Source organism: Cetorhinus maximus, chromosome 2, assembly GCF_964194155.1.
Source record: "Cetorhinus maximus chromosome 2, sCetMax3.hap1.1, whole genome shotgun sequence".
Classification (NCBI taxonomy): Eukaryota; Metazoa; Chordata; class Chondrichthyes; order Lamniformes; family Cetorhinidae; genus Cetorhinus; species Cetorhinus maximus.
Window position 1 is genome coordinate 41,813,099 of NC_135880.1, and position 25,087 is coordinate 41,838,185.

General features: G+C 42.6%; 1 protein-coding gene across 3 annotated transcripts in view; it reads left to right on the plus strand.

The window, feature by feature from the left end:
- gfm2 (GTP dependent ribosome recycling factor mitochondrial 2) overlaps positions 1-25,087 on the plus strand; it is a 60,398-nt gene that overhangs the window by 1,823 nt on the left and 33,488 nt on the right. For all 3 annotated transcript variants that reach the window (XM_078563845.1, XM_078563837.1, XM_078563852.1), the window contains exons 2-8: positions 1,797-1,952; positions 10,026-10,130; positions 10,563-10,650; positions 12,024-12,069; positions 12,670-12,767; positions 19,046-19,171; positions 22,161-22,249. In XM_078563845.1, coding sequence (XP_078419971.1) covers positions 10,068-10,130; positions 10,563-10,650; positions 12,024-12,069; positions 12,670-12,767; positions 19,046-19,171; positions 22,161-22,249 — 510 coding nt within the window. In that variant the 5' untranslated portion in view covers positions 1,797-1,952; positions 10,026-10,067. The remainder of the gene's footprint in view (positions 1-1,796; positions 1,953-10,025; positions 10,131-10,562; positions 10,651-12,023; positions 12,070-12,669; positions 12,768-19,045; positions 19,172-22,160; positions 22,250-25,087) is intronic.

Sequence of the window (25,087 nt, forward strand, 5' to 3'; positions counted from 1 at the left end):
TGCCCTATTGTTCTTGATCCTTTCATGAGTGGGAATAGTTTCCCCCTGTGTACTCTGTTCTGATCCCTCTTGATTTTGAATACTTTTATCAAATCTCCTCTCAGCCTTCTTTTCTCTAAGGAAAAGAGTGCCAACTTCTCCAATCTATCTTCATAACTGAAATTTCTCATCCCTGGAACCATTCTCATAAACCTCTTCTGCTCTCTCTCCAATGCCGTCACATCCTTCCTAAAATGCATTGCCCAGAACTGGACACAATACTCCAGCTGAGGTCTAACGAGTGTCTTATACAAGTTCAACATGGCTTCCATGCTCTTGTAGTCTATCCACTTATTGATAAAGCCTAGGATACTGTGTGCTTTATTAACTGCTCTTTCAACCTATCCTGCCACCTCTAAAGACTTATGCACATATGCACCCAGACCCCTCTGCTCCTGCACTCCCTTTAGAGTAGTGCCTCATACTGTCTCTCCATGTTCTTCCCACCAAAATGAATCACCTCACTTTTCTCCACATTGAACTCCATCTGCCACCTATCCGCTCATTCCACCGACTTGTCTATCTCCTTTTGAAGTTCTACACAATGCTTCCAAGTTTTGTATCGTCTGCAAATTTTGAAAGTGTGTCCTGTACACCAGCATCTAGCTCATATATATCAGGAAAAGCAAGGGTACCAATATCGACCCTGGGGATCTTCACTACAAACCTTCCTTCCGAAAAAATAACCATTAGCCATTACTTTCTGTTTCCTGTCACTCAGCCAATTTTGTATCCAGTCTTTTTTATTCCATGAGCTGTAACTTTTCTCACAGGTCTGTTGTGCGGCACTGTATCAAATGCCTTTTGGAAGTCCATGTATACCACATCAACAGCATTGTCTTCATCAACCCTCTCAGTTACCTCTTCAAAAAACTCTAGCAAGTTCTCAAACATGATTTTCCCTTAAGAAATCCATGCTGGCTCTTCTTAATTAACCCGCATTTGTCCATGCAACTATTAATTATAGTTTATATAATTATATTTTATATAATGCCTTTCACAATCCCATGATAACCCAGAGCGCTTTACAGTCAGTGACTACAATGCAGTCACTGTTTAATGTAGGCAACATAGCAGCCAATTTGCACACAGCAAGTTCCCACGTACAGCAATGTGAGCATGACCATTTTTTTTTGTGTAGTGTTGAATAAGGACAAATATTGGCCGTCCTGGCCAAACCGTCCTGCCAGGGATATCGGCAATATAATATAAAAGCAAAATACTGCAGATGCTGGAAATCTGAAGCAAAGACAGAAAATGCTGTAAAAACTCAGCAGGTCTAACAGCATCTGTGGAGAGAAAAAAAACAGTGCGTTTCGAGTCCATATGACTTCTTCAGAGCTCTGAAGAAGAATCATATGGACTCGAAATGTTAACCAGGGATATTAGCCTTGCACTTCTTTGAAATGGTGCCATGGGTTCTTTACATCCACCAGGCAGACCAGGCCTCAGTTTAACACCTCATCCGCAAGATGGCACCTCCAACAATGCACCAATCCCTCAGTACCGCACTGAAGTGTCAGCTTTGATTGTGTGCACAAGTCCCGAAGTGGGACTTCAACCCAGAACCTTCTGACTCCAAGGAAGGAGTTCTACTGACTGAGCAGTGGCTGACATACCATTAGAAAGTGTATAGTAGCACAGGTCTCAACCTAATTGAAATTATTAGAGTTGGATTTTTAAGAACAAAGCCACATAGAATGAGTATGATGAAGAATTACAGCCAAAACATTAACCTTTTTTTTTACCGTTTTCAGGTTGCTAACCCAGACCTAAGTTACTCTTCCAGGAACAACTGAGATTGACACTGGAGATAAGTGGACCTTGATGGGTCGGAAATTAAGTGAGCTTACAGAATTTTGATTAGAACGAATGAGACACAGCCATCCTTAAAGATTTGAGAGGGCATCCAGGTAAATTTCTCTTCAAGTTTTTAAAGCTGAGATCCCCATAATGTGACATCAATCAGTCATCGAAATCTCCTGTAACAGGAACAGTAGGCTAAGTTCATCCATTATCATTTTTTTGTGTTAGTCATGGCTCAGTCTATAGTACTCCTGCTTCTGAGTCAGAAGGGTGTGGGTTCAAGTCCCACTTCAGGACTTGAGCACAAAAATCAAGGCTGACACTCCAGTGCGGTACTATGAATCAGAGTCTTTTAGATGAGACATTAAACCAAGACCCTGGATCCCTTTTAGATGGATGTAAAAGATCCCTTTCCACTATGTCGAAGAAGAATAGGGAAGTTATCTTCAGTGTCCATAAGACCATAAGATGTCGGAGCAGAGGTAGGTCATTGGGCCCATCGAGTCTGCTCCGTCATTCAATGAGATCGTGGCTGATCTGATAATCCTCAACTCCACTTTCCTGCCTTTTTCCCATAACCCTTGATTCCCTTACTGATTAAAATTTGTCTATCTCAGCTTTGAATATAATTAATGACCCACCCTCTACAGCCCTCTGTGGTAAAGAATTCCACAGATTCACTACCGTCTGAGAGAAGAAATTCCTCCTCACCTCTGTCTTATACGGGCGACCCCTTACTCTGAGATTATGCCCTCTGGTCCTAGACTCTCCCACAAGGAGAAACAACCTCTCAGCATCTACCCTGTCAAGCTCCCTATGTTTCAATAACGTCGCCTCTCATTCTTCTAAACTCCAGTGAGTACAGGCCAACATTCCATTTGCCTTCCCTATTACCTGCTGAACTTGTATCCTAGTTTTTATTTATCCCTCAATCAAGGTCACAAAAGAATAGTATATCAATGTGATCATTATCACATTGCTGTTTGAGGGATTTTGCTGTGTCCGTATTGACTGCTGTGTTTCCTTCATTACAACAGTGACTACACTTCAAAAGCACTTTGTTGGTCATAAAACACTTTGGGACCTCCTGTGGTTGTGAAAGGCACTATATAAATCCAAGTTGAGGTTGAGTGTCTTGGGCTACAGGAAGATATAGTCGGGCTGGTCAAATGGGCAGATAAGTGGCAGATGGAATTTAACCCTGAAAAGTGTGAGGTGATACACTTTGGAAGGAGTAATTTGACAAGGAAGTATTCAATGAACGGCATGACACTAGGAAGTTTTGAGGAACAAAGGGACCTTAGCATGTGTGTCTATAGATCTCTGAAGGCGGAGGAGCCTGTTAGTGGGGTGGTGAAAAAGGCATATGGGACATTTGCCTTTATCAATCGAGGCATAGATTATAAAAGTAGGGAGGTCATGTTGGAGTTGTATAGAACCTTGGTGAGGCCACAGCTAGAGTACTGTGTGTAGTTCTGGTCACCACATTACAGGAAGGATGTGATTGCACTGGAGGGGGTGCAGAGGAGATTCACCAGGATGTTGCCTGGGATGAAACATTTAAGTTATGAAGAGAGGTTGGATAGACTTGGGTTGTTTTCGTTGGAGTAGAGAAGACTGAGGGGCGACCTGATCGAGGTGTACAAGATTATGAGGGGCATGGACAGGGTGGACAGGGAGCAGCTGTTCTCCTCAGTTGAAGGGTCAGTCACAAGGGGACATAAGTTCAAGGTGAGGGGCAGGATGTTTAGGGGGGATGTGAGGAAAAACTTTTTTACCCAGAGGGTGGTGACAGTCTGGAATGCACTGCCTGGGAGGGTGGTGGAGGCGGGTTGCCTCACATCCTTTAAAAAGTATCTGGATGAGCACTTGGCACGTCATAACATTCAAGGCTATGGGCCAAGTGCTGGTAAATGGTATTACGTAGGTAGGTCAGGTGTTTCTCATGTGTCGGTGCAGACTCGATGGGCTGAAGGGTCTCTTCTGCACTGTGTGATTCTGTCTGTGTGTTTCTTTCTTTTCTTTCTGGGGATTATGTAATCCATATTAAAGGAAAAAAATGATTGGGGAGCAATTGAACATAACTCATCTTTTTAAAAAAAAGAGGGAAGGAGAAAGAGGGCGATGGAGAGAAGAGCACTAGCAGTTGCAGGTATGGCATAGTATATGGGGATAGTATAGTCAGGGGGATAGACACAGTTCTCTGCAGCCAAGAGCGAGAGTCCAGAAGGCCTGCTTGGTGCTAGGGTTCAGGGCGTCTGCTCAGGGTTGGAAAGGAACTTGCAGTGGGAGGGGGAAGATCCAGTTGTCATGGCCCACGTAGCTATTAATGACATAGGTAGAGCTAGGAAAGAGGTTCTACTGTGGGAGTATGAGCTGCTAGGGGCTAAATTAAAAAGCAGAACCTCAACGGTAATCCTGGACTGTTACCTGAGCCATGAGCAAATTGGCATAGGGTAAATAAGATAAGAGAGATGAATGCGTGGCTCAAAGACTGGTGTGGGAGGAAATGGGTTTTGATTCATGGGACAATGGGGAAAGTGGGAGCTATGCTATTGGGATGGTCCACACCTGAACCATGCTGGGAACACTGTTCTGATGAATCGTATAACCAGGGTGGTAGAGAAGTCTTTAAACTAAACAGTAGGGGGATGGGATCATATGAGAGGAGATATAGTAAAGTAAAGGGAAACAACAAAGTAATAGAGCAGGGCAGCAATTTGGGTAATGAGTACCAGAGTGTAACAGGAAGGGACAGAATATACAATTGTAAGAAAGCACCAGCAGATAAGGCCAGACATTGCAAAAATGGTGAAAAAAATAGAGATTAAGGTCTTGTATCTGAATACACACAGCATTTGTAACAGAAAGGATAAACTGTTAGCAAAGATAGAGATAAATATGTATGATCTGATACGCATTACAGAGATGTGGTTGAAAAGTGACCAATGCTGGGACCTGAACGTTGAAGGGTATTTGACATATCGGAATGAAGGGAAGCCAGGAAAAGGTGGTGGGGTAGCTCTGTTAATTAAAGAGGATACTAGTTCGATACTGAGAGATGACCTTAGCTTGAAAGAGCAAGATATAGAATTAGTTTGGGTAGAGATAAGGAATAGTAAAGGTAAGAGGTCACTTCTGGGAGGAGCTTCTAGACCCCCTAACAGTAGTTATACTGTAGGACAGAGCATAGAGGAAGAAATAAATGTGGTGTGTAAGAAAGGTACGGTAATAATCATGGGTGACTTTAATCCACATGTAGATTGGGTAAATCAAATTGGCATAGATAGCCTGGAAAGTGAGTTCATAGAGTGTTTTTGGGACAATTTCTAGAGCAGTACAATCTAGAGCCAACCAAGGAGCAGGCTATCCTAACTCTGGTAATGTGCAATGAGTCAGGATTAATCAATTACCCCATGGTAAAAGATCCTCTAGGTGATAGCAATCACAACATGATAGAATTTCATGTTCAGTTTGAAAGGGAGAAATATGGGTCCATGACTAGTATTTTAAACTGAAATAAAGGTAGCCATGAGGGTATGAGGGCAGAGCTGGCTAAGGTGAACTGGGAAACTAGGTTAAAAGGTAGGACAGTAGAGATGCAGTGGCTGACTTTTAAGGAGATATTTTATAATTCTCAGCAAAGATTTATCCCAATGAGAAAAAAGGCTCTTTGAGAAAGATACATCATCTATGGCCAAATAAGGAAGTTAAGGGTAATATTAAATTGAATGAAACACTGTACAAATCTGCAAAATCTGCTGGTACGTTGGAGGATTGGACAGATTTTAAGAACCAGAAAGAATGACTAAAACCATAATAATGAGGTAGATAGAAAAGTATGAGAGAAAACTAGCTAGTAATATAAAAACAGATAGTAAAAGTTTCTACAAGTATTTGAATTGGAAGAGAGTAACTAAAGCTAGCATTGGTCCTCTAGAGAGAGAGCCTGGGGAATTGGTAATGGAAAACAAAGAAATAGCAGAGGCGTAGAACAAGTATTTTATGTCTGCTTTGATGGTAGAAGACTTAGAAAACTTCCCAAAGATACTTAATAATCAAGAGGTGATAGGGGGATGAACTTAAAGCAATCAGGATCGCCAGGCACTAGGAAAAATATTAAACATAAAGGCTGACAAGTCCCCAGGACTTGATGACCTACGTCCTAGGATCTTAAAAGAATTGATGGCATGGATAGTAGATGCACTGGTTATAATCTTCCAAAATTCCTTAGATTCTGGAACGGTCCCAGCAGATTGGAAAATTGCTAATGTAACACCTTTATTCAAAAAAGGAGGTAGACAGGAAGCAGGAAGCTATAGGTCAGTTGGCCTAACATCTATCATAGGGAAAGTGCTTGAATCCATTATTAAAGAGGTTATAGCAGGATACTTAGAAAAGCACAATGTGATCAGGCGGAGTAAACATGGCTTTATGAAAGGGAAATCATGTTAACTAATCCATTAGAGGTTTTTGATGAAGTAACATTCAAGGTGGTTAAAGGGGAACCAGTAGATGTGGTGTCCAAAAGATATTTGATAAGGCACCACATCAAAGGTTACTATACAAGATAAAAAGAACATGGTGTCGGGGGATAAAAGATTGGTTAGCTAATGGAAAAAACAGGGTGGGGATAAATGAATCATTTTTGGAGTGGTAAGGTGTAACTAATGGTGTGCCACAGGGATCAGTGCTGTGTCCTCAACTTTTTAAAATCTATATGAATGACTTGGATGAAGGAACCGAATTTATGGTAGCTAAATTCGCCGATGACACCAAAGAAAGTAAGTTGTCAACAGGAGGAAGAGGAACTGCAAAGGAATATAGACAGGTTAAGTGAGTAGGCAAAAATTTGGCAAATGGAGTATAACGTGGGTAAATGTGACCTTCTTCATTTTGGCAGGAAGAATAGAAAAGCAGCATACAATTTAAATGGAGAAAGATTACAGAACTTGGTGGTACGAAGGCATCCGAGTATCCTGGTACACTAATCACATAAAGTTAGTGTGCAGGTACAGCAAGTGATTAGGAAGGTGAATGGAATGTTGGCTTTTATTGCAAGTAGGAATGTTTTGCTGCACATCTGGAGTACTGTGTACAGAGTTGGTCTCCTTATTTGAAAAAAGATACAACTGCTTTAGAAGAGGTTCAGAGAAGGTTTACTTGACTCATTCCTGGGATGAAGGGCTTATCGTATAGGCTGGGTCTATACCCATTGGAGTTTAGAAGGATGAGAAGTGATTTTATTGAAACATATTGGCCAGAATTTTCATGTCGGTGTGCGGGGGCGGGTCCCGCATGATGACGCATAAAATGACGTGCGGTGATGTCGGGCGTGCGTTCCGATGTCACCTCATGCCATCATGATATTTCGGTGGGCGGGCGCGCTATGATCTCCGATGTGTGCCTGCCATTAATTAACAGGCCAGTTAAGGCTCTTGAGCCATTAATAGACGGTGATTTCTCGGAGCCCGTGCGATCTTCAGATCATCGCACCAGGCGCAATGGGCAGGCGGGTAGGCCACATTTTTATAAACTTCATCCACGGGCGAGATATGAGGGATGATTGGGGTCGCGAGCGGTTTTTGGTAGACATTTAATGTTTAAACTTACTCCTACTTGCCTGTGCGAACAGGACAACTTCAAATCTCTTCAGAGCTGCTTGGACAGGAATAACAGGCTTCAGGTCAGATCTCTGGAGTAAACATCATTTTTGGGGACTTGCTGGTTTCAGGAAGCCTTCCCTTACCCTGGGAATGGGAGTTGTGCCCTCCACTGGAGGCACCTCCTCTGAGGAGGAAGGGAGGGCCAGAAGGGGGAGGAGGCCAGAAGTCCATATTCAGCCTCCCCGGGAGCCACCTTTGGGAGGACAGGCGCAGGCACAAGGGGCGCAGGGCCAACAGGAAGTGCAAGGTGAAAGGGGCCGTAGAAGACGCCACTATCCTGCTACCAGGGTTTACAGGCAGCGATGCAGCAACCTCAATATGTCTGAGGTGCAGTGCCGAAGGAGGCTCCGTCTCTCAAGGGAGACAGTAACCTCCATTTGTCAGATGATAGGCCCTGAGATCTGTGCCAACTGTGTTGGTGGGCACCCCATGCCAGTGGCGTTGAATGTCACGGCTGCCCTCAAATTCTATTGATTACTCCACCCTGTACCTGGATTCCCATCGCATCCCTGCCACCCCCAACTGAGTGAAACATTGCAGGGCTCATGTGAATCGTGCCCCTGGAGCCACCGTACACTCACTCCAAGCAGCCAGGGCTGACCCCCTTGCCCAGATGCTGCCACCATCACATTTGCCACCCATACTGTATGACCTTCCAAAGCAAGGAGGCACAACCACGTGGAACGCCCAGGGCAGCAGATGGATGGGTGCCCCGCCACCTGTAAGTTCCCCTCCCAGTCAGTCAGCAGCCTGACTCTGACATGTTTCCGAGTTCCAGCACTGTGCCTAGGTGCAGATCCTTGAGGTTGCCCCCAAAACAGTGCTGTGGGTGTAAGTCTACCACATGCAGCGGTTACAGAACCCAGCTCAGCACAACTCTCTCAGGGTGAACTAGGCATGGGCAATAAATACTGGCCCACCCAGCGAAGGCCACTTACCATGAATGATTCAATGCAGTAATTACATGCAGAGTTTGGGGGGGCAGCTGGTGGGGGGCGGTGGGGGGAACCTAACTGTTGTGCTAAGTGACCCATGCCAACACGGGACTCACCCTTCCCAATCGCAAGAGGTTGTTGAAGCACTTGCGGCACTGAGCCCAGGTGCATTGCACTACATCGTGCGCGCTGACCCTTTCTGCTGCCTCCTCCCAGGCAAGTTTGGTCATGTGTGTGTATGGGGTGGGGGGGTCCTCCTCCTCCTCAACACGGGGATTTCATGCCGTGCTGCCACCTCCTGGAGGAGGGCAGCAGGGCACTCGTCTGAGAAGCGAGGGGCACAGTGCCCCTCCGACCTGCCCTCCTGTCTGGCCCGATCACCAGCAGTGCTCTCGGGAGCCCTTCTGCTGGCCACGATTGACAGCCTTTGGAAGGCTGCCTATGCACCCTTTAAACAGGCCGCCGGGTCGCCATTGGACCCGGCGGTCAGTGCAGTCCCACTGCCGCCCGCCCACTCCCGCTGTTCTTGGGAGCCGCGAATCATGCTGGACAGGCCTTAATTGGCCCGCCTGCATAAAATGGCGGCGCGGAGCTGATCGCAGGCGGCGATCGGCTCCAATCCCACTCCCAACCGGCCCGCCTGCCCGACAGAGAGAAAATTCCCCCCATAAGATCTAGAGGTGACTTGATAGGGTGAATACCTGAAGGATGTTTCCTCATGTGGGGGAGACTAAAACATAGCTCAAGAATGAGAGGTCTCCCTTTTAAGACAGAGATGAGGAGAAATGTTTTCTCTCAGAGGGTCATTAGTCTGTGGAATTCTCTTCCCCAGAAAGTGGTGGAGGCTGAGTCTTTAAATTTATTCAAGGCTGAGTTAGATTTTTATTTGGCAAGGGTTATAGGATGCAGACAGGAAAGTGGAGCTGACACCACAACCAGATCAGCCATGATCATATTGAATGGCGGAGCAGGCTCAAAGGGCCTAATGGCCTACTCCTGCACCTCAGACCCCTAAGTTTTCAGATATCATCCCAGATCTCGCTGGATTCTTCAGCTATTTTGTAAACTGATTTAATTACCTGATTGGTGATATGATACCTTCCTTGGCCACTGCAGAATTTTTACATCTAATTTTAAGCACAGTGGGGAAAGTCTGCTGTAACAAAGCTTAGATACAAACTTGTGGCAGAAGCTGGTGATCGGTTGAGGCACTTCAACTTTGATTTTGCCTAATGATGGGCTGGGTTACCATATGTAGAATAGAACATATTTGCTATATTTGAGATGTGATATTTGTGGGTTATTTTATTGTCTGGGATACTGAAGTTGGTTCAGTTTTTCTGGGTATATTTAGGCTGACTTGTCAGTGGAATAGTACACCAGCATTTCCACTTTCAAGAAGAGGAAATTGAAAAATATTAAACAAACCCTTTAAAACTGAGCTAAGTCTCCCTGCAGTCGATTTGAAATGTGACTTGTTTTCCCAAGTAATTTGCTCCCTGCAACAAAATTCAGTGTTATGATATTGAAAGTCACTGTTGAATACACATCAGATAATGAGTGTTCTTTCCTCTTGCAGATTTCTTTTGTATGAAGATTTTGACCAATAACAAAGAGGGTAATGAAGCGATTTCTGATGGAACTGCTGCTAATTGGGATTCGTTCGTCCAGTGCACATCATGTGGTGAAGATCAACATTTTAAATTGACATAAAAACTTTTACAACAATGCGTATGCTATCTTTGAATCACTAAATTTACAGTCTAGGAAGGGCCTATTTAGCTTGCCATACCTTTGCAACTCTTCATCTATAGTTATATGCACTAATTTTTCATCCCTTTTCTTAACCTTCTAAATGTGCATTTCTTCTTGCATTGAAATATTCTGCTACTATCTTGATGTTTACAACTACCATTCAATTGGAAATGGCCCCAGACACAGAGCAACCTCCCAATACTCATTGTTGGAGTGCCATTATGTCCATTTGAAGTAGTTGCAAGCTCTGATAGTTTTAAAATTTTATAAACATGTTTAGCTAGGAAAATTAGTCACTGTGAGGCAAGCATACCCTCACTTACAGCCAGCATTAAGCTAATCGATTGTTCTGTACTTTCAGTGCCTTCCATGCTGCTATTTCAGGGTTTCTCATAACAGCAGAAGGAATGTAAAAGGTATTTTCAACAGGAGGTACAGCTCTCTCCCAGGTAAGTCCATACATAATTGCCACAGAGCAAAAGAGCACATGCATGGTTGTAATTTGGTCACAAGGCCAAATGGATGAAGAAAGCCCTTTAGACTACGTTATCTTAGAATAACAACTCTACCATCATTCCAATACAGCACCAAGCTCTTTCTTAAATTAATTCTGTGTCTTGGCCTCAACCAGCACTCCTAGCAGCCAGTTTCAGCAGTTGTTCACCCTCTCCATAAGGAAATGCTTTCTGATTGTAAGAAAAATAGGATTTTTGCCTATTTACATGTATATTACATGTTTAATAATTAGGATGATGAGACGTATAAAGAAATGAAGGGACCTTAAAATGCATGTCCACACATCACTGAAGGTAGTGGGACAGGTCGATAAAGTGGTTAAGAAGGCATATGGTCTGTGATTCTGTGAATAGTTTCCTTTATTAGCTGAGGCATAGAGTATAAGGGCAGGGATGTTATGCTGGAACTGTATAGGAAAGATTGGATAGGCTGTGGTTGTTTTCTTTGGAATAGCGGAGGCTGAGGGGAGATTTAACTGTGGTAACAGTCCTAACAGCACTGTGGGTGTACCTACACCACATGGACTGCTGCGATTCAAGAAGGCAACTCACCACCACCTCCTCAAGGGCAACTAGGAATGGGCAATAAATGCTGGCCCAGCCAGAGAAGCCCACATCCCGTGAATGAATAAAAAAAAGGTATATAAAGTTCAGAGGGGCTTAGAGTGGGTAAGAAGGGCCCATTTCCCTTAGTTGAGAAATCAATGACTACAGGGCATCAATTTAAAATAAGTGGTCGAAGGATTAGAGGGGAATTGAGAGTTTTTCACTAGATGGTGGTCAGGGTCTGGAACTCACCACCTGAAAGGGTGGAAGAGGCAGAAACAATCTCATTGCGTTTAAAAAATAATTGGATACTTGAGGCATTGTAACCTACAGTACAACAGGTGGGAAGTGGAATTAGTTTGGATATCTCTTTATCGACCAGCACAGGCAGAATGGGCTGAATACCTCCTTCCTTGCTATACATTTCCTGTTTCTATATTTCTTGTGGATGTGTCTTCTGGAAGTGCAGCAGAATTTTACAGCACAGAGGGAGGTCAAGTGGTAGTCTAACATTTCTAAAATTTATTTCTGTGAATTGTGTTATTTTGGAATAGCTATTCATGATGCATGCTTTTTCTGGTGAGTTCCGCCATTTTGTGTATTTTAGATCACAGTAAATTGTCAGTAGTCTACTCTTCTTAACAGGATTGAATGGTTAAGCTGACTTTTTCCTGTACTAACCCAGGATACTTATATCCTGTTTTGCTTAAGGTGTGCTTAAACGTTCAAAAATATAAATTCTGATTTCCATTGCTTTCTAGGTGAGATTAAGTCTTTGCGTACCATTATCAATCCAGATATCTCTAAGTAAGTATGGACTCATTCAGCAATGAGTACATGAAAATAGTTAATATAAATGTTTATATAATATAAATTAACAGAAATCCTTTGTTTATTTATAGAGAACCAAGTTTTTTTTGTAAATTATATTTTTCAGCAGTTTGTTTACAGGCACTATTATTCCTCTCTCAACATTATGAATTATATACATTTGTGTATGGAGAAACCAAACTATTGATGCTGTTGTTTTTCACCACACAAGGGCTGCTCTTTTACTCTCTTTCGGCTTGTCTGCTGATTTTAATTGTGGTCCTGTTTTCATTCTCACTAGTCCTGATAAGGATTGCTCAGATTTCTTGAGGCAGTAGTTTTCAAGCTCCTTGCAGTTATTCATGATGCATGCTTAAATTCCAGTTTTGTTTACAACTTGTGGTCCGTGATGGCCACTTTATAGGTTTCTCCATTGATCAAATCTACAGAAGAAAACAATATTGCCATTTAATGACTGCGTAGATTAAAAGCAATTTCCATCTATGGCATTTGTCACTAAGGATTTTTAAAGGTAATAAATTTTGTATGAAACAGTGTAGTTTATCCTTATTTCAAAAAAAAAATCTGTATTAACAGAATACGGAACATTGGGATCATGGCTCATATTGATGCAGGAAAAACCACAACCACAGAGAGGATGCTTTACTATGCAGGATACACCAGGGCACTTGGAGGTAAGGATACACTCACTCTCCTGCTGAAATCTCATCTCATTGTGATACAATCTAATGCATACTTTAAGAAATTCATTGAAGATAAGCAATGTGAACATTTCATAAGGTATAGAATCTGGAATATTATACTGAATATTTTGTTGTGTATGATTCAGTCGCACACGCTGGCCATTTAGTTAGCTGACTGTTCCAGAATTCAGGAAATTTTGGAAGATCACAACCAACTATCTCTGCAGCCACCTCTCCTTGAACACCAGAGTATAGGTCATCAGGTCCAGGGGATTTATTGGCTTGTTAGTCCCTCATTCAGCCTACCCGCCACATGGCCGAAAAAGCAATAAAATAAAGGCTATCCCTGACTAACTCTACAACATGCGTAAATATGGTAGATGCATGAAAATAGTTTATACAGCAGTAATATCATAGGGTTCAGCGAATTTATTTATTTGGCTGTTGTACTTGGGAATTATGGCATTATCTAATCCCCACAGTGAATGTGTTGCTATAATCCTTCCTGAGTTTCACCTGTTCTCAATGTTCCCCCATATTGTAAAAAGCTCCATCCAGTGTCCTAGCCAGGGACAGATGAAATCTGCCTGTGGAGAGCAATTAGAACCATAGAAAAGCTACGGTGCAGAAAGAGGCCATTCAGCCCATCGTGTCTGCGCCAGCCCCATAAAAAGAGAAAAAAGAAGGTAGCCGCTCATTTTTAATCCTACTTTCTAGCACCTGGTCCATAGCCTTGCAGGTTACACCATATCAAGTGCATATCCAACTACCTTTTAAATGGTTGAGTGTTTCAGTCTCAACCATCAATTTAGCCAGTGAATTCCAGATGCCCACCACCCTGTGGGTGAAAAGGTTTTTCCTCATGTTCCCTCTAATCGTTCTACCAATTACCTTAAATATATGTCCCCTGGTAATTGACCCCTCAGCTAGGGGAAACAGGTCTTTCCTGTCTATTCTATCCAGGCCCCTCATAATTTTGTACATCTCAGTTAACTCACCCCTCAGCTTCCTCTGTTCAGGAAAACAACCCTAGCCTAACCAATTTTCCTTCATAGCTGCAATTTTCAAACCCTGGCAATATTCTTGTAAATCTCCTCAGCACCCTGTATGTCCTTCCTGTAATGTGGCAACCAGAAATGTATACAAAATTGCAGCTGTGGATTAACCAGCATTTTATACAGTTCCAGCATTACATCCCAACTTTTATATTCAATACCTCATCCAATAAAGGAATGCATTCCAAATGCTTTCTTTACAACCTTAGCAACCTGTCCTGCCACCTTCAGGAACCTTTGGACATGAACTCCAAGGTCTCTCACTTCCTCAACCTCTGTCAATATCCTCCCATTTATTGAGTATTCCCTTGCTTTGTTTGCCTTCCCCAAATGCATTACCTCACACTTCTCTGGATTGAATTCCATTTGCCACTTTTCCACCCACTCAACCAAACCATTGATATCATCCTGGAGACAACATCTATCCTCTTCATTATCAACTACGTGGTCAATTTTTGTGTCATCTGCAAATTTCCCAATCATGCCTCCCACACTTAAGTCCAAATCATTAATATATATGACAAACTCAGGCTAAAAATGTTGAAAGTGGGGAATTGTGGAACGTATGCTTGCAGACCCTTCATCTCTTGAATGTATTTAATAGTTGTTTTGTGCTGAACTGCCATGACCGTTCTATTAGATTATCCAATAAGTAGTCAAATTGTACAGACCAGAAAGATTCAGTGCTCACTCTGTGCTGAATTAACACATCTCAGCCAGGATGGCGTTTTGTGTTGGAATTAGCCTTAAGACAGCTGTTTAGAGAGGGGGGATAGATTATGATTTATGATTCTCACTGCTGCCTAGTAATCTCCAATAAATATAAATACATGTGGCTGTCATGTAGGAACAGGATTGGGCTTGTCAGTGATTGTTCCACCCACCTAGCAACAAAATAGCCAGTCAAATCTTAGCATCAAACCTAATAGGCTAATAATATTGATTTGAACAAGGCACCTAAGGCCAACAGACTTCATAAAACTGTAGCTCAGCAAAGGAATCAATGCTTTTAGAAGGGGAAAACTAGCAAAAAATGTCTTACTGGCTGGAGTTTGTTAAATGTGAAAATTCTATGATGTCAGATCCACTATAATATCTGTGCAAGTAATTCAACTAATGATTTATAATCACAGGCTAGAACAGTGCACAACATTAGCAGTGGATGTCAGAGAAAAGTCCTAGTTCCAGGAAAGATATAACTTGAAAATAGCATTAAATTATAAATGTAAAATAAAAGGTTTATATGCTTAATCTTTACCTATTTTTAAAAAATTCATTTGTGGGATGTGAGCATCACTGGTTAGGCCAGCATTTATTGCCCTAATTAGCCTTGAGAAGGTGGTGGTGAGCTGCCGCCTTGAACTGCTGCATTTCACATGGTGTAGGTACACCCACAGTGCTATTAGAGAGGGAATTCCAGGTTTCTAACCCAGCGACAATGTAGATCCAAGTGAAGGTCCAAATGAATGGCTCCAAGTCTGGATGGTGTGTGGAGGGCAACTTGCAGGTGGTGGTGTTCCCATGCCTCTGCTGCCCTTGTTCTTCTAGGTGATAGAGGTCATGGGTTTGGAAGGTGCTGTCAAAGGAGGCTAGGCGACTTACAGATTACAGAATTTTAACGACACAGAAGGAGGGTTACAGAATTTTAACGGCACAGAAGGAGGCCCTTTGGCCCATCGTGTCTGCACCGGCTCTCCAAATGAGCATTATGACCTAGTGCCATTGCCCTGCCTTTTCCCCATACCCCTGCACATTGTTTCTGTTCAAATAATCATTTAATGCCCTCTTGAATGCCTCGATTGAACCTGGCTCCACCATACTTCCAGGCAGTGCATTCCAGACCCAAACCACCCGTCGTGTGAAAAAGCTTTTTCTTATGTCACATTTGCAAATGGCAGTTTTTAAAAGGAGAGAGTTTCTGCAAGAAGAAAGGGAGCCATTAACAATGTCACCCAGCATGGGGGCCAGGAAGATTACACAAGTGGTCCTTAATGGATTAGGAAGAGGATTGAAGGAGCTCATGAGAGGTATAAGCTTGGAAAGGGGACAGGGCAAGACGGGATAGATAGATAGGTTCTTGATTGGTAAGGGGATCAAAGGTTACGGGGAGAAGGCGGGAGAATGGGGTTGAGAAATTTATCAGCCATGATTGAATGGCAGAGCAGACTCGATGGGCCAAATGGCCTAATTTCTGCTCCTATGTCTTATGGTCTAAGGTCTTATGGGAGAGAACGCCACAGTGATGACAAGATGAACTTGGAGTGGGTTGGCAAACATGAGACAAAAATAACAGTTCAAGCTGAAATATCTATTACATACTAAAATCAGTGTTCACAAAGTTGTTTCAAAATGTATAGAAGAGTCCCATGTCTGACCACTACAATGGAAAAATGCATTCTAAAAATGCCACTATTTACCAGTTGCACCTGTAGATGGGGCTATAAGCAGTAAATACATTGTTCAATGCCTGTAATATCAACTGCAAAACCCTCTACTGGCACTATTTTATGGCTTAAAACACTTTCCATCTAGTGTCAATAGAGAGAGGTTTGTTTCTGATCTATTCCAGTTAGGTGTAACAGAAATTTAAAAAATATCCAGAATAACTTTCCCCTGCACAAACTTATGTAATTTACTGAAATAACACTTCATTGAATGACGACAGGACTTATCCATATCTTGAACACTGCTGCATTATGTAAGTGACAAAAATCAGTGATCCCTCCAAGCCAAGTAAATCTTATAACTGAAGCAAATCTCTTTTACTATTAGTCAGTTTCCAACAATAATGTAAATTCCACAATCCATGCATCATGAGCTGCAGTACCCTTCAAAAGGTTATTTGCATTTATACAGTGCTTTTCAAGACCACCAGACCTCTCAAAGCACTTTGCAGCTAATGAAGTACTTTCAAGTGTAGACACTGTTGTAGTGCAGGAAAAATGGCAGCCAATTTGTGCACATCAAGTTCCCACGAACAGCAACATGATAATGTTAGCGGTTCATTTAACTAACAGGAACTACTTCAAGCAATTTTAATGTATGCCAGGAGTCCGTTCATGCAAAGCACAATCCCTTTCCTCCACTCAAAGAGGAAGGCAACAAACATCATAAAAAGGTCAAACAAATTCCTCCCCTTCCACCTCACTATGAACATTCAGTTTGACCCAGAAACCAAGAAATTTTTTAAATCTCCCCCCACTGAGCACTGTCAGGTCCAGGGACTCGAGTAAAGTCCAACCTCACCCTCCTCTCATCTGCTTCCTCCTCCTTCCCCACCTGGGTCCAATGACAGCCCTGCCGTCTAATTCCACTTGACCCATCTACCGCACTTAGTCGCGACTCCCGCATCCAATGCCAGAAGAAAACAGCTATCAAATTTCTAAATCTTCTGACCCTGAGCAATGCTAGGTAAATAACCTTCTAAATAATAAACAGTCACTTTGATTAAATATCGTCAATTTATGGATTTTCTAGAACTTAAAATATTCTAAAACCCATCGATAATAATTGTGATTTGTGGATTAGAAACACAATCGAAGGTTGCACAGGGGCAGGGAGACACAACGAGGTTTCATCCTCTCAGCTGTAGTGTTTTTTCTAAACTAGAATATGTCTATTGTGACACCAGGAAGAGGCAGGAAACAAAAATACATTTTCCAACATAACAGTTCTTCTTTCTTCAATTGAAGGATAAATCACTAACTCCAGCAAATCCCTGGCCCAGCAACAGCAGATGGAACCTAGATACCAGTTGTTAAGAATGTGAGACTTTATATTTGAAATTGTCTCCTTTAATTTAAAGTAAAACAGGATGTTCTGGAATGGGGTGGGGGGGGTGACAAAATCATACTGAACTCTGCCTGGGACAGGCCCATGTCATTTGATTGCCATGGGGAAAGAGACATCAGGCTGAAACCTGTAGAAACTCAAATGTCAGTTTTCACATCTTGCCACAAAAAAAATAAGGGACAGCTGGTCTTTCTGGATATAAACCCAGAGAAGCCAAAACAGCTTTTGCTTTGCGAAGCAGAGGAAAAGATTGTATTATGTTAATTACCAAGGAGAATTGTTTTTTCTGTTCGAAGAGATGGGGCTATTGGAGACTTAGGGACCAAGGAGTCACAGGAATGGGCCTTGTGGCTAGAAGTCAGTCCAAGGATACTCAGAAGATTGAGTGAAGGGACTTTCAAAGGACACTGGAAGACTCACCCTGGTGTGGGAGGGAGAAGGGAGCCTGTTTGAAAAGCCAGAAGTGTGGGACATATCTATACGGCTACATATATCTGCTGAGAGCATGGAGTAACGTATATGCGGCAGTATAACTTGTATATAGCATATACTGCTGCTACTGTGAGTCGGTGGTGGAGGAAGTGAATGTTAAGATGTTGGATGGACTGCTGATCAAGACGGCTGCTTTGTCCTGACTGTATTGAGCTTCTTGAGTGTTATTGGAGCTGCATTCATCCAGATAGGTGGAGAGTATTCCATCAGATTCCTGACTTGTGCCTTGTAGATGGTGGATAAGCTTTGGGGAGACACGAGGTGAGTTACTCGCTGCAGAACTCCCAGCCTCTGACTGGCTCTTATAGTCACATTATGGATGGTCCAGTTAAGTTTCTGGTCAATTATAACATCCAGGCTGTTGATAGTGGGGGATTCAGTAATGGTGATGCCACTGAATGGCAAGGAAAAATAATTAGATTTGCTCTTGTTGGAAATGATCATTATTTGCCATTTCTATGGTGCGAATGTTACTTGCTACTTATCAACCCAAGCCTGAATGTTGTCCAGATCTTGCTGCATAGGGGTCCAGACTGCTTCATGATGTCCTTTTTGGGTAAACTGTCTGACGCAGCTGGCAGGTGACATGATTCTAGGCTATTGCTCATGTTGCAGTAAAGCAGCTGTGAAAATGTGCAGAGTTCATCAGGTGACTCCTCCTCCACTTTACTAATGCCTGTCCACAGCATCTCTCCTCTAACAGTATGATTAAACTTAGGAAGTCAGTTAAATTGGAATATGGGTACAAGCTCACGGCCTGCCAGAGTGTGCTGCAGCACTGTACCCCTCTATACATATAATTGTAGGGTTTTTAAAGAAACTTTTTGGCGTTATGGATGCGATTTCATATTACATACACTGTAATGTAATTGTGAATTGGGCTCCCATTGTGAAAATACCACAGCACAGAATATTCTACTTTTTACTTAGATGTTGATGATGGAGACACAGTGACTGATTTCATGGCACAAGAACGTGAACGTGGGATTACCATCCAGTCTGCTGCCGTCACTTTCGACTGGAAAACCCATCGGGTCAATTTAATAGATACACCAGGTAGGTAACCAGAAGCTGGGACACTCAGCCACATGTGATTGAGTCACTGGGGGTTCCAGATAAAAAGAGAGAGTTTGGTTCTTGTAGATTAATAGCCAATACTTTTTCAAAATACTGGCGAATTGTGATTCAGATTGTTTTAAACGCCCACAAATACTTGGTTTTTGCATTTGAAATGCCCTCAACTCTAATAATTACATACCCAGTTTTAATGATGGTACTGCCACGTGCATGGAACCGAGAAGTATTAACTCATTGAACAGACGAATATAGGAATTTGGAGCAGAAGTAGACCATTTGGCCCCTCAAGCCTGCTTTGCCATTCAGTAAGATCATGGCTGATCTTATTGTGACCTCAACACCACTTTCCTTTCTAACCCCATACCCTTTGCTCCCCTTGTTAGTCAAGAATCTATCTACCTCTGCCTTAAAAATATTCAATGACCCTGCCTCCACCATTCTCTGAGGAAAAGAGCTCCACAGACTCATGACCCTCTGAAAGAAAAAAAATTCTCCTCATCTCCATCTCAAATGGGAACCCCCTTATTTTTAAACTGTGTCCCCTAGCTCTAGTCTATCCCACAAAGGGAAACATCCTTTCAGCATCCACCCTGTCAAGTCCCCTCAGGATCTTATATGTTTCAACAAGATCACCTCTCATTCTTCTAAACTCCAGTGATACAGGCACCACCTGTCTAACATTTCCTCATGAGATGACGCCTCCCCATCCCAGGTGTCAGTCTAGTAAACCTTCTCTGAACTGCTTATAATACAGTTATGTCCTTTCTTAAATAAGGAGACCAAAATTATGCACAGTGCCCTAGATGTGATCTCATTAATACTCTATATAACTGTAGCGAAACATCCCTATTTTTATTGCAAGGGAAATGGAACATAAACGACAATATTCTATTTGCCTTCCTAATCGCTTGCTGTACCTGCATACTTGTATTTTGTGATTCAAGGACAAGGCCACCCAGATCACTCTGTACCTCAGAGCTCTGTAATCTCTCCCCATTTAAATATGCTGCTTTTTTATTCTTCCTGCCAAAGTGGACAAGTTCACATTTTTCCAAGTTATACTCCATTTGCCACATTTTTGCCCACTCACTTAACCTAGCTGTATCCCTTGGCAGACTCCTTACATCCTCTTCACAATTTACTTCCCTACATTTTTTGGTGTCATCAGCAAATTTAGCAACTGTACATTCGATCCCTTCATCCAACTCATTAATATAGATTGTAAATGGCTCAGACCCCAGCACTGATCCCTGTGAAAATCCACTCGTTACAGCTTGCCAACCCGAAAATGACCCATTTAAGTCTACTCTCTGTTTCCTGCTAACCGACCCTCTATCCATGCTAATAGGCTTCATTTTAAAATCAATGGCCCTGGCTTCCATGCTCCCCAGTGTCTGATTTGGGAGGTACCCCAAAGATGCACTGGGGAATCCCTCTGGATAAGGATTTGCACGGCAATTGCCCAGAAGTGCACACTTCCTCTGGACAATTGCACTGTGCTGGGAACCATCAGAAAATGCAGTTTAAATCGCAAACTTGGGATGGTTCTGCCGGGGTTATACCAATAGTTACTCAGAAAAAGTTAGAAGAATTAAAACCTCTTCTAACTTCTGAGTAACTATTGTACTGACCCCCCTGAACTCTGACGACCCTCGAGCTCAGATACCATCTCTCCCTGAGCTCCGACAGTCCCCCCTCCCCAAACTCCCGACAGACCCCACCTGAACACCCGGACCCCCCAGCTGACACCACCCTCTGGACCTTCACCAAGTACCTTGCCATGGAGCACTTTGGGATGACTTGCAATAGTGAAAGGCATTAAATAAATGAAGGAAACACAAGTGTCTGACGTGCTTGCTAATTATAAATGTCTGAACTGAATGAAATGCAATTTTTGTGGGTTACAAAGGGAATCGTTACCTTTGCAGGGTGAAATTGATTCTGTTCAATCTGCTTCATTTATATACCTGGGAGAGAGAGACATATAATAGAACTTCCATTATCTGCCTGCCAGTGGAAAATGGAAACTGGTAATTGGAACTTCACCACAAATCACAAGACATGGAAACAAATCATATATAATATGAACATCAATGAAGTCAATTATTCCCAGGTGTGAGGTTAATTTGGAGTGCAGATAGTGGAGATTGCAGGCACATTAAGGCACATTTAAGGATTTGTACCTGATGATTGGAATAGCCAGCTCTGTATTAGAGTCATAGAGGTCTACAGCACAGAAAAAGGCCCTTCAGCCCATTGAGTCTGTGCCAGTCAAACAAGTACCTAACTATTCTAATCCCATTTTCCAGCACCAGGCCCACAGCCTTGTATGCCATGGCAAGTGCACATCCAAATACTTCTTAAATGTTATGAGGGTTTCTGTCTCTACCACCCTTTCAGGCGGTGAGTTCCAGATTCCCACCAACCTCTGGGTGAAAAAATTCTTCCTCACATCCCCTCTAAACCTCCTGCCTTAAATCTATGACCCCTGGTTATTGATCCCTCCAGTAAGGGAAAAAGCTCCTTCCTATCTACCCTATCTATGCCCCTCATAATTTTATACACCTTAATCATGTCCCCCCTCAATCTCCTCTGCTCCAGGGAAAATAACCCCAGTCTATCCAATCTCTCCTCATGACTAAAACTCTCCAGCCCAGTCAACATCCTGGTAAATCCCCTCTGCACTCTCTCTAGTGCAATTACATCCTTCCTATAATGCACATTCCAGAACAGCACACAATACTCTAGCTGTGGCCTAACCAGTGTTTTATACAGTTCCAGCATAACCTCCCTGCTCTTATATTCCATGCCTGAGAGAGGGGATAAAGAAATATGAGGTAGAAGGGGGTCTACTGGGTTCATCTGATACTTTATTAAAAAATACTTCACTTAACTTTCGTGTGCTCAGTGAATCATGCCCTATGCATCTAAACTAAATTTCACTTCAGTGAATCCTGCACTTTGCCAGGTCACGTGGATTTCACGGTTGAAGTTGAACGCTCTTTACGTGTACTTGATGGAGCAGTGGCAGTGTTTGATGCTTCAGCTGGTGTGGAGGTGAGCAAGATTTTCTTAAAGCAAGTGTCACCATGAGCATGCTTTTCTAAAAGTTGCTACTTATTAGTATCTATTCCTTATTGTCTTAATTTTCAATTTTGCATTGCCATCTTGAAAGCAGCAGTTCAGGTTACTGACCATGGAAGCTGGCAAGTTCTGTATCTTCTGAGTGGCCAGCCTTAAAGCTGAACACTGAGATCAGCAGGTTATTTCATTGTATACAAACTCAGTGACTCTCCACTCAGCAGTCAATCAATCACATATACTTTCCAGCAAGAATCGACAGCTAGAATTCAGATTATCCCAGGGCACTGAGGGTAATTATTAAAGCCTTGCCACCCTTATGGCTGATATCTGCTAATTGAGTCCCATACCACAAAATGGTCCTGAAATTATACCATCTGACAAATCCTCAAGATGTTCATCAAAAATTCCTCTCTGCTATTTTCGTGGAGCTGCTGACTTACATTAAGATAAATGGGTAAAGTGTCGATCAACATAATTTGGCAAACTAACTCGGAAGTGGTGTGAGCTGGATATTGAGTTGAACTTGGCAAAGAGGTGAAATGCATTGATGTAACAAATCATGGGGCCATTGGTTCAGCTTGGGGATTCCGTCACCGTTGAGTTCCTGATTGCTGCTCTATTCTTGTGGAGAAATCAGCACGTGGATGCTAGATGCTGCCCCACTCGGAAGAACAGAGTTAGCTGGGGACTCCACATCCTGTCTGCCACTGACATTCTAGTGGGCGGATTTGGAATAGTATTGCAAAGAACTGGGGTCAGTCCTGCCGTCCTTGCTCATGAATGGCGCAGGAAGACCAATTAGGAAAAATGGGGACAAATAGCTTATTTTTAAAAAATGTGTTGCTCTCTCTCTTATGTAAAAAACAGAAAAAATATTTCAAAATGTAGCATCACATTGGATATTAATGCATTTTCCTTCGAATCTTTGACTCAGTGATTGCTGCAAATGATGTTTTAGAGAGACGTGGGTGTGTTTAACAGGAGGTTAGTATGGTGGGTTCAGCAAGCAATTAGGACGTTTTTTTATTTCTTCAGGTGCCTATCCAATTCCCTTTTGAAAGCCACGATTCACTCTGCCTCCGCCACACTCTCAGGAAGAACACTCCAGGTCCTAACCACTTGCTCCTTTAAAAGGGGTTTTCCTCATGTGGCCATTGCTTCTTTTGCCAATCAACTTAAGTCAGTGTCTTCTGGTTCTCAACCCTTCGGCCAATAGGAACAGTTTCTGTCTATCCATCAATTCCTCGTGATTTTGAATATCTCTATCAAATCGCTCCTCAACCTTCTCTTCTGTAAGGAGAATGAATCTTCTTCAACCTAAGCATGTAACTGAGTTCCTCATTCCTGAAACCATTCTCGTGAATTTTTTTTCCACTCTCTCTGCTGCCTTCACGTTCTTCCTAAAGTGTGGTGCTCAGAATTGGACACAAGCTTCAGTTGAGGCCGAACCAGTGTCTTAAAAGGGTTCACCATAACGTCCTTGCTTTTGTACGCTATGCCTCTATAAAATCTAAGATCCCTTTTGCCATTTTAACCGCTTTCTCAACCTGCCCTGCACCTTCAGTGGTTTGTGAACATATACCCCTAGGTCTCTCTGTTCTTGCACTCCTTTTAAAATTGTATCCTTTATTTTATATTGCTTCTTCTCATCTTCCTACCAAGGTGTACCACTTCACGTTTCTCTGCATTAAATTTCATTTGCCATGTGTGCACCCATTCCACCAGCCTTTATATGTCCTCTTCAAGTTTATCTCTTTCTCCTCACAGTTCACAATACTTCTAAGTTTTGTGTCATCTGCAAAGTTTGAAATCGTGCCCTGTACACCCAAGTCTAGGTCATTAATATATATCAAGAAAAACATGGATCTTAATTCCGATCTGGGATACCCGACTATATATTTTTCTCCAGTTTAAAAAAACAACCGTTCGCCACTACACTCTGCTTCCTGTCACTCAGCCAACTTTATATCCATGCTGCCACTATCCTTTTTATTTCATGGGCTTCAACTTTGCTGGAAAACCTGTTATGCGGCATTTTATCAAAAACCTTTTGGAAGCCCATGTACACCACATCAACTGCCCTCATCAACACTCTTTTTATCTAATTTTCAAAACTCAATCAAATTAGTTAAACACAATGTGCCTTTAAGAAACCCATGCTGGTTTTCCTTAATTCATTCACACTTAACAGTTCAAATGACTTAATTTTGTCCCAGGTTATCATCTGGTGTACTTCAACAGCTATAATCAAAAAGATAATCAAAGATTTATGAACTCGTCCTATCCACATCTCTTTCAGACTTCGGGAGGGGGTTTAATGGAGTCCGAAAGTGTGGGAAACATGGCGAGCGGTGTGATGCAAAGTTTCGCTTTCCCAATCATGGGTTGAGTTGCAGAGATAAAATCTGTGGCGTGTTTGTGGCATGTTGAGCATTATGCTGGCCTGTGATGGGTTCTGATTTATAATAAGTTTGCATGCCATGAATATTCACTGGCATAAAACCTTTTAAAAATTATGTCCTACCTTCAAGATAAAGTCAGCAGCACTTGAGAATCTCATGACACCTGGTTCACATGTATTTAAAGGTGGCATGCAGTTGTTGGCATTGTGCAGTTATGTGTAAGGTCAGCAGTATTCCTTGTTTAACTCTAAGGCACAAGGGAGGGGAGCAGGAGAATGGCAGCTTGTGTGGAGGCTCGGGACCAAGCAAGGGTGAGTCAGTGGTGAAGGGGTGGGCTGGGTGGGGGGGTGGTGGAGGTTTGGTTGTGGAGTGGGGTCATTGAGTGGGATCGCGGAGTGGGGTCAGAAGT